Raw genomic sequence first — 9,893 nt, forward strand, 5'->3', positions numbered from 1 at the left:
ATATTTTCTCTCATCTTCTCTCTCATCTTCTCTCTCGCTTCTCTCTCGCTTTTCTCTAATCCAGATCTGAATTTTTTTTTTTGCCGCATTTCTTGATTCTGGCGGTGGATCACTCCTTTCTCGCCTCCGTCGATCACAAGAATCGTCCGATGGCACGAGTGCACCTCTCACATCCCTTTAGACAGCGATTTTGTCCCTATCATCGATCATTGTCCTTCCCTCGAGTCTAGATCCTTCTGCCTTCTACCACTGGACCGAAGACCTTCCTCTGGTTCTCCTCCATTACTATGAAGTCGCAGCAAGGTTCAATCGCTTGGATCTCTTGACGGCGGTGTAAGTTTTTTGGCGGCGGCGTAAGTTTTTTTGTATAAACTGTAACCCTAATTTTTTTCAGATAAGTTTGGTAGATATATTTGGAGATCGATATTATATTTTTTAGTTGTAAAGTTCATAATGTGTGATGGTAGATTTATTTGAAAACCGGTATGTAGTTTGATAGATTATTAGTTATTTGATTGTAGATATATTTAGAAAACGTAATGTGGTTTGGTAGATTTATTAGTTATTTGGTGGTAAAATTATTTTAAAAAACGATGTCGTTTGGTAGATTTATTAGTCATCTAATGATAGACTTATTTGTAAAACGATGTGGTTTGGTAGATTTATTAGTCATTTAATGGTAACTTATTTGAAAAATGATATGTGTTTGGTAGATTTATTAGTTACTTATGGTAGATTTATCAGTCGTATATATTTGAATTTTATATACGAATGACACTATTTGTTTATTTTTTTCTGACAGGGCTTTGCCATGGTGAACAAATCTTTGATGGGATATACAGCATCGATCCGACATATTTTACTATGAATTGTAGATTTGTATTTGGTAGATTTGTTTTGAAATAATTGTAGATTTATTATTAAATTGATGGTATATCTATATTTGAATTTGTAAAAATGATAATTAGATTTTAAATGATAATATTTTTGTTTTCAAATTATATTTGTCGTAAAACATTGACCTAGACATTTCACATTTTTACCACATTTGCAAGTAATGTTATTATTCAATTCAATTTATTTCTTTACTTTCACTATGATGTATATCATAACTGAATAAAATTTTAATCAAAACACATGACTAAAATCATTTGACATTGTGATGTTGTAAGAGTTTATGTAAATAGAGTTAAATATAACAAATATTCAAAAATAAAAATCAAAAGATCATAAGTAAAGAGATGGTTAATACAAATATGACATATATGTTCAAAGTTAATATGAAAAGCAAAGTTATCTTAAAGAAAAGATATATCATAGAAAAAATATTCATGTTAGAAATTTTTGACCATTGATTATGACATCTATATCGTAAAGACCAATAATCATCTGTGATCGAATCACAGTTAACCGACATAATCTAAGCAAACTCATGCAAAGAAAACGTCAATGGTAACAAGACCAAGTCAATATAACCATGGAACAAGTCTACCATATGTATGTACGAAACCTGTTTAACATACGACACTCCAAAACAAGTCTACCACACCTCTGGTTTTTCGTAGATTGCAGAATACATTTAGGACAAAAAAGTAATTTCAATCCAAAAAGTCAAATGTCTGCCAAACATTAACAACTAAGTCTACCTCAAGCATGAAAAATAACTATACCATAGAAACAAGTCTACCATAAGCACCTCATATGTCTACCAGATCGAGGTTATCTTTGTAAATACCAAACTTAGTTAATCTACCACATGATTATTATAAGAAATCTACCATACGTACAATAACTCTACCAGATTACATAAACTCTACCAAACTAACAAACAAATCTACCAACATTCTGTAAGTCTACTTCATATAACAATGAATCTACCACTTACCGGAAGGAATTTTATTTGAATTTAAATCTACCACAAAACAAATATATCTACCACAAAACAAATAAATCTACCAATATTCTGTAAGTCTACCTCATGTAACAAATAATCTACCACTCACCGGAAGGAATTTTACTTGAATTTAAATCTACCACAAAACAAACATATCTACCACAAAAGCGAAAAATCTACCAACTAGATATAACTCTACCATAAAACAGATATATCTACCGTCACGTATTGACAACTTTTTCACATAAATCTACTGCCAAATGACATAAGTATACCAACTCAGAAATTAAATCTACCTCATTGTCAATAAATCTACCGACAAAGTCAACTATGCGAAAAAGTCAACGCTTTGTTTAACAAGTCCTACCAACACGTTTGACAAGTCTTCCATTCATAACAACAAATCTACCGAAACATAATAAATCTACCTCTTATCGTCAAAACTCTACCAAGATAAGTCTACCAACATTTGTAAAATCTACCAACTCTCGAATAATTCTACCATCGTCCTAATAACTCTACCGACAAATTTTTGCGTTGACCAAAATTTGATAAGTCTACCGTCAAAGCCTGGTAGACTTATCAAATTTTCAGCGCTATTTTCTGCCTACATGACATTAAAAAAGTAATGGCATTTTTGTAATTAGATTTTTTTCAACAAAGGTGAAAAGGGTGTTTTGGGTATGTTAGGTTAGTTTTGTAAAAAAAAAAAAGTGCGCCAAACAAGTAATATAGATACTTTCTAAGGTTAGTGTAGTAATCCTCCCTTAAAATTAAATAATGATTTGTTAAAGATTGTTTTCAGTATTTTTACAGTCTAATCAAAATTTAGTTAGGATGAATTGTAAAACGAAACAGCAAAAACTAGGAATGCTCTCTGGCCCATTTCCCGATGTAGTCTGTACGGGATTACAGATCTTATTTTTTCTCCATTGATTTCATTTTTGAATCTTTCCGACGATGCTTGACAACTGCTCCGGTGCTCCTCTTTATTGAAGACGAAGCCAACAACTTCTATCAGGCTGCGGTGGAGATTATATGAAGTCCATAAATTCTCTGCGAGCTCAGAAATGTTGTGTGGTTTCAAATCTCATCTCCTGAAGCAAGAAAATCAAGACGGCGCCGCTGCATAGAATCGGTTGACGTCTCCGGCGTCTCCTTCTCCTTTAACCACCACTTGAAGAACCATCTCTATCAACCCAGATTGACTCGCTGGAACCCCAGTTTTTCACGAAGCCGCTTCTCCTATATTCAGATCTGAAGCTTTCTCCCTTCTTGGGAAGTATGGTCATGTGCTCTTGGAAGTATAGTATGGTCATCACATTCTAGCCTTGTGCTACGATTTTCAGTACTTTCTCTTAACTTGTGAATGATTTAGTTGATCTATTAAAAGAAAGAAGAAGAAGGAGAGTGTGTTTGGATTTCTCCCATCAGAAAAAAAAAGAAAGAGAAAAAACAAGTCCTGGTTGTGCAATTTCCAAATGTCTCTATCCTTCTAGACTTGTTCTAAGCATCTTAAAACTTCTAACTCTGGAGACCTTTCTGGTTATATACGACAAAATCAAAATTAACTTTGTCTTTGACAAGGATTCAGCGAAAGATGCTAAACATCGAAACTACAAACACCATTGAAGCCATAACGGAAGAAGATGATTGGCTTAATGATGCTGATTTATATGAGGAAGATGAACTGGAATTTTTAAGTAGTGAAGCAAATTTTCAAATCTCCAATCTTGGATGCTGAATTATCTGAGGTCGAAGCAAATCCCCAAATCTCCGGTACCAAGGGACTTCGTTGAAGAAGCGATGGCTTAGTGAAAACTATTTTTCTCCAAAAGCAAAAAGAAAAGGCAAAAAGGAGCAGGATCAGGGTAAAGCCCAAGGGAGACAAAATCACAAAGGCCCATAAGCCAAAACCACTTTCTGGTTTGAGAAATCCCCCAAAACCAGCAAATCGGAATCAGAAGAAATGAATGTACTTGGATGGAATTGTCAGGGCGTAGGAGCCGATCTGACGAAAGATCATTTAGAAGAACTTTATCATTGTTTTTTTCCTCGGTTTTTATTTCTATCAGAAACAAAGAACAATCAGATATTTATGCAAGATATGCAAATATATTTTGGTTATGACCGTGTTTATACCGTTGAACCAATAGGTCGAAGCGGTGGTCTAGCCATTTTTTATATGGATGAACCTACAGTTTCCATTATTTATTCTAATGAGCATATGATCGACGTTGAATCAAGTCTAGAAGGGCATAAAATTTTTATGACTTTCGTCTATGGTGATCCGGTCCTTAAAAACCGAGAAAATGTCTGGAAACGGTTTATGATAGGAGACTTCAATGAAATAACCGGAAATCACGAGAAACGGGGAGGCCGCAGGCGTTCTGAAACCTCGTTTATCCCATTCCGGACTATGATAGCTAATTGTAGAATTCTTGATCTCCCTTACAAGGGAAATTCTTTCTCTTGGGTGGGAAGAAGACGATCTGGAAAAGTCAAATGCCGACTGGACAGAGCACTTGGAAACGAAGAATGGCTATCTATTTTCCCCCACTCATCCGCGGAGTACTTGAAACTCTGGGGATCAGACCATCGACCTGTCCTAGCTATGATTAAATCTGAAAACACAAGGAAGAAAAAATCCTTTTGTTTTGATAAAAGATGGATTGGAAAACCAGGATTCAAAGAGACAGTCACTTCCAGGTGGGGCCCTTTTGATGGAATCTCACGTCGAGATTTCCACCTGAAAGTGGCCCGATACCGGAAAAACATCTCCATCTGGAAAAAATCTAACCCGACTAACTCGGAAAAGATGATCGAAGAATTAAAAAATCAATTGGACTTTGCTCAAGACGATGACAATACAACGCTAGAGGAAATCGAAAACATTAGGAGAAAACTCTACAAAGCTCTCCGGGAAGAAGAAATTTTTTGGCAACAAAAGAGTCGGGAAAAATGGCACAAGGACGGAGATAAAAACACAAAGTTCTTCCATGCGCTCACTAAGCAAAGGAGAGCTCGAAACCGCATCGTCTCCCTCAGAGATAACAACGGACAGTTGGTGGAAAATGCAAGAGGGATTGAACGGGTGGCCTCCACGTATTTTCAAGAGCTCTTCTCCTCATCTATCCCCTCTGATCCGACAATCTCGCTCCGGTTTATTACCGAGAAAGTATCAAATAATGCAAACCAATTAGTACTGAAGGATCCAACTGAAAAAGAAATCCAAGAAGCCCTTTTTGATATTAACCCGGATAAAGCTCCTGGACCTGATGGAATGACGAGCAAATTCTACCAAAAATTCTGGCCTATCCTCTGCCAAGACACAGTAAAACTTGTTAAAGACTTTTTTAGCTCCGGAACTTTTGACCATAGACTCAACCAGACCAACATTTGTCTAATTCCGAAAAGAAACAAACCCAGAGCGATGGCAGAATTTCGCCCAATCAGTCTGTGTAATGTGAGTTACAAGATCATATCCAAACTTATGTGTAAACGGCTCAAAAAGACATTACCTAACATCATCTCGGAAACACAATCGGCCTTCATGGCTAGACGGCTTATAACTGACAATATCTTGTTAGCCCAAGAAAACTTTCATGCACTCCGTACCAATACCATATGTAGAGAAAACTTTATGGCCATAAAGACAGATATGAGCAAAGCTTATGATCGGGTTGAATGGAGTTTCATCGAAGCCCTCCTGATTAAGCTAGGTTTCTCGGCGAGATGGGTTGAGTTACTTATGTATTGCATCTCCTCGGTTTCATACCAAGTCCTTATTAATGGAGAACCTAAAGGACACATCAAACCATCAAGGGGATTAAGGCAAGGAGATCCTCTCTCTCCGTTCCTTTTTATCTTGTGCACAGAAGGCCTGATTTCTCTCCTCAAAGGTGCTGAGGAAGAAGAACGCATTTCTGGGCTGAAGGTAGCCCAAGCAAGCCCTCCAGTGTCCCACCTACTATTTGCTGATGATACCCTGTTCTTCTGTAGAGCAAACATACAACAGGGAGCAAAGATTCTCAGAATATTAAACACTTATGGAGCAGCATCAGGGCACAACTTAACCTGGGAAAATCATCCATCATGTTCGGAAATAAAGTGGATCCGAACCAAAAACGAGCTATTAAAAATACCATCGGCATCTCGACAGAAGGTGGCATGGGCATGTATCTAGGCCTCCCAGAGCAAATCTGCGGATCAAAGAAGAAAGTCTTCTCTTTTGTCCATGATCGCCTTAGTTCCCGGGTCAATAATTGGTCTGCAAGACTTCTTTCCAAAGGCGGAAAAGAGATTCAGATCAAATCAGTGGCTCAAGCCGTTCCAACCTACGTCATGTCTTGCTTTCTTCTTCCACAAGGGATAACAGACAAACTCCGTAGCGCTATTGCCAATTTTTGGTGGAGCTCGAAACAACATAACAGTGGAATACATTGGATTGCATGGGATAAGATTTGCATTCCCCAAGATATGGGAGGCCTTGGATTTAGGGATCTTAACGATTTTAACCTAGCCCTACTAGCCAAGCAGCTATGGAGACTCATTCAGTATCCAAACTCTCTTCTGGCTCGAGTGCTAAGAGGAAGATACTTTCGACAATCTGATCCATTAGAGAACCGAAAAGTCTACTCACCATCTTATGGATGGAGGAGTATGTTGGCTGCCAAACCGTACCTCAAATTGGGACTCAGGAAGACAATCGGGTCGGGACTCAACACTAGAGTTTGGAGTGAGCCTTGGATCCCCGATGCTAGAGCACGAGCTCCAAGAGCAGCCCCCCAAATCGGCTTTCAAGATCCAGGAATGCTAGAATATCATCTTATCAATCAAGATACGAAACAATGGGATGAGCCTCTCCTAAGAGTCTGCTTCCAACCTGAGGATGTCTCGCTTATCCTTGGGTTGAGACCTACTAGAAACCGTAACCTAGATGGATATGCATGGAACCACACTAAATCAGGGATATATTCGGTTAAATCGGGTTATGATATGATTAGAAGAGCGAAGCTTGCTCAAAATTCAGATGTGGTGGGAGAACCAAGTATTACAGCCCTTCAAAGTTATGTTTGGAAAGTACGAACACCTGGAAAAATGAAACATCTCATGTGGCAAGCTTTATCAGGATGCATTGCTACTTGCCAAAACCTGACCTGAAGGCATTTGGGAACAGATAGGTGGTGTCCCCGCTGCGGGAACCCTGAAGAATCTATCAACCATCTTCTATTTTTATGTCCCCTGGCTTTACAAGTCTGGGCGTTATCGGACTTTCCGTCCTTTCCGGGCCTCTTCCCGAGTACCTCTATTTACCAAAATATGAGCTTCCTCTTTTGGAAAACAAAAGAGCTAGGCATGAGAGATCCACAAAAGGATATTTATCCTTGGATCCTTTGGTATATTTGGAAAGCCAGGAACGACAAGATCTTTAACGGGAAAGAAATTCCCCCGGTAGATACCTTAATCCACGCAAATATTGAAGCAGAAAGCTGGAGGAGTGCAAACAAACCGGAAGTAGACGAGGACGCAATAGATGAGATTACTCCCATTCCTCTAACTCCGTCATCTCTACCTGATGCCCAGAGGTTCCCGATCTGCCAGGTCGATGCGTCTTGGATAGAAAACGGTCTGGTGAGTGGGCTCGGGTGGTGTTTGAGGAAGAATAAGAGTGAAGAGATCTTTGGCCTTCAGGGCTGTCGGAGAAGCCTTTCGGCCCTTTATGCCGAATTGGAGAGCCTCCTATGGGCAATGTCTTGCGCGAGAGATAGACAGATCATATCCGTCCACTTTCAGACCGACTGCTTGGATCTGGTAAGCATGGTAGAATCTCCATCAGACTGGCCATCCTTCTTTTCAGAGTTGGAAATTTTCCGAACATTACGAGAAAGCTTTTTGGATTTCACTTTTTCCCATATCTCCAGGAGTTCAAATGTCCGAGCAGATGGTCTAGCGAAAGAAGCTCGAGCAAAAGGCTTTATCTTTTCCCAAATCATTCATAACGAGTCAGTTGCGGGGAAGTTTCACACCATTCTCTTAACAGGCCAATAGTGATGTATTAGTTGGATAGTAGAAACAAAAAAAATCAAAATTTAGTTAGAATCATTTGCGAATTATAAACAAAAGTTAGAAAAAGAGACTACTGTAGGGAATTTTTTAAGAATTTATGATTAACATATGAGTGTGACTTTGCCTCCTTTCAATGCCCAATTTCTTGAAATTCTGGCTGTTCTGCATCCAACGTATTAAACAATCAATTCTTTATGTAAATTAAAGAAGCAAAAGACAGAAAAATTTATTACGAAGAAAAAAGGTTGAAGCAAATTGATCAAAAACTCGTTCCACTTTTATAATCTGTCAATGTCTTAAGAATCTTCTTGCTTCCACTTCCAACGATAGATTTTGCTCTTCTTTTTTCCTGTGATTTTCTCGGAACTTCTGGAATCAAAGCAGAGGGAAAATCACTACCAATGGCAGCAGAGAAACCGAACTCAAAGAGGCAAGCATGGTGAAGAAAGACAAAACACCTCATTTCAATAGTCAAAAAGATGTTTCTTGTTCATTCTGAAAATTCTTTCTGTCTTACTTTCGGTGCAGGTTTTGTACCACAGGCTTGCCCAGTGACATCGAAATCGAAGTCGACGACATGACATTTCATCTGCATAAGGTCTTCATTAATACGTCTTGAGATTTCATCTTCTTTTCTGTTTTCAGAGTTTTCTCAAAACTTAACTCAACTTTTATGTTCCCTTCAGTTTCCTCTGATATCCAAGAGCAGAAAACTCCACCAGCTGATTACAGAGCATAAGCAGAGACTAGAAGAGAGTGACGACAACAGGAAACGCCATGAACAAGAGGAATCAGTAGAAAACAACGATTATCTTCACATCAGACTCGAGGATTTTCCAGGAGGTTCGGAGATTTTCGAGATTGTGGTAAAGATATGTTACGGCGTCAAAGTCGAACTCTCTGCTTCAACAGCTGTTCCACTCCGGTGCGCCGCGGAGGATCTCGAAATGTCGGAAGAGCACTCACCGGAAAACCTAATCTCAAAGACGGACAAGTTCCTCTCACAATCCGTCTTCAATAGCATACCAGAATCCATCAAGGCGTTGAAAGCGTGCGAATCAGTCTCTACTGTAGCCGAATCCATCGGTATAACGAAACAGTGCATAGAATCAATCGTCTCCAGAGCTTCATCACCAGATCCGTCGTTGTTCGGTTGGCCAATAAACAAAACGAAATCGGCCGATACAAAACAGAGCAATGATTCGAAATCGGAGCTATGGCTCGAAGATCTAACGGAATTGAACTTCCCGATCTTCAAACGAGTAATCCTAGCCATGAAATCAAGAGATCTAAGTCCCGATCTAGTAGAGAGCTCTCTGATTCGTTACGCGAAGAAGCACATCCCCGGAATCTCGTCGCGGTCTTCGTCATCTTCCTCCTCCTCCACCATAGCGTCAGAGAACAATCAAAGAGAATTGTTGGAGACGATAATCTCAGATCTTCCGTTAAATCACTCCTCGAAAACCGCAACGACGACGAGATCTCTCTTCGGGTTATTACGATCCGCCATCATCCTCAACACCTCCGAGAAATGCCGGACGTTCCTTGAGAGAAAAATCGGGTCGCGGCTGGAGAAAGCGACGCTCGACGATCTGCTCATCCCAAGTTACTCGTATCTCAACGAGACGTTATACGATGTCGATCTGGTGGAGAGGCTCGTAGGTCATTTCCTCGAAATCGCCGTCGTATCTTCGTCGCTGACGGTGGTTGGGAAACTAATCGACGGAGTTCTCGGCGAAATCGCATCGGACGGTAATCTCAAACCGGAGAAATTCTACAGTTTAGCGATTTCTCTCCCTGATGAAGCACGGCTCTACGACGACGGACTCTACAGAGCCATCGATATATATTTAAAGGTGATTAAAAATATATAACATTGATGCTACCCAGATCGAACTTGTGACCTTTTGTGATTTTGGTTTTTTTTTTG

At 39.3% G+C, this 9,893-nt stretch overlaps 1 protein-coding gene and 1 long non-coding RNA gene across 2 annotated transcripts; one reads left to right on the forward strand and one right to left on the reverse strand.

The window, feature by feature from the left end:
• Positions 1 to 8,139: 8,139 nt before the first annotated feature.
• LOC112087780 lies at positions 8,140 to 8,771 on the reverse strand. The gene is made up of 2 exons (XR_002900263.1): positions 8,422 to 8,771; positions 8,140 to 8,332 (listed from the first exon to the last, which is right to left on the reverse strand). It is a non-coding gene; the product is annotated as an uncharacterized LOC112087780 (long non-coding RNA).
• LOC18021010 (BTB/POZ domain-containing protein At3g50840) lies at positions 8,317 to 9,842 on the forward strand. The gene is made up of 3 exons (XM_006403929.2): positions 8,317 to 8,402; positions 8,492 to 8,561; positions 8,650 to 9,842. The coding sequence occupies exons 1-3, from the start codon at positions 8,365 to 8,367 to the stop codon at positions 9,835 to 9,837; spliced, it is 1,296 nt and encodes a 431-aa protein (XP_006403992.2). The 5' UTR covers positions 8,317 to 8,364; the 3' UTR covers positions 9,838 to 9,842.
• Positions 9,843 to 9,893: the final 51 nt, after the last annotated feature.

Source organism: Eutrema salsugineum, unplaced genomic scaffold (genome assembly GCF_000478725.1).
Source record: "Eutrema salsugineum unplaced genomic scaffold, Eutsalg1_0 scaffold_16, whole genome shotgun sequence".
In the NCBI taxonomy this organism is placed as follows: domain Eukaryota; kingdom Viridiplantae; phylum Streptophyta; class Magnoliopsida; order Brassicales; family Brassicaceae; genus Eutrema; species Eutrema salsugineum.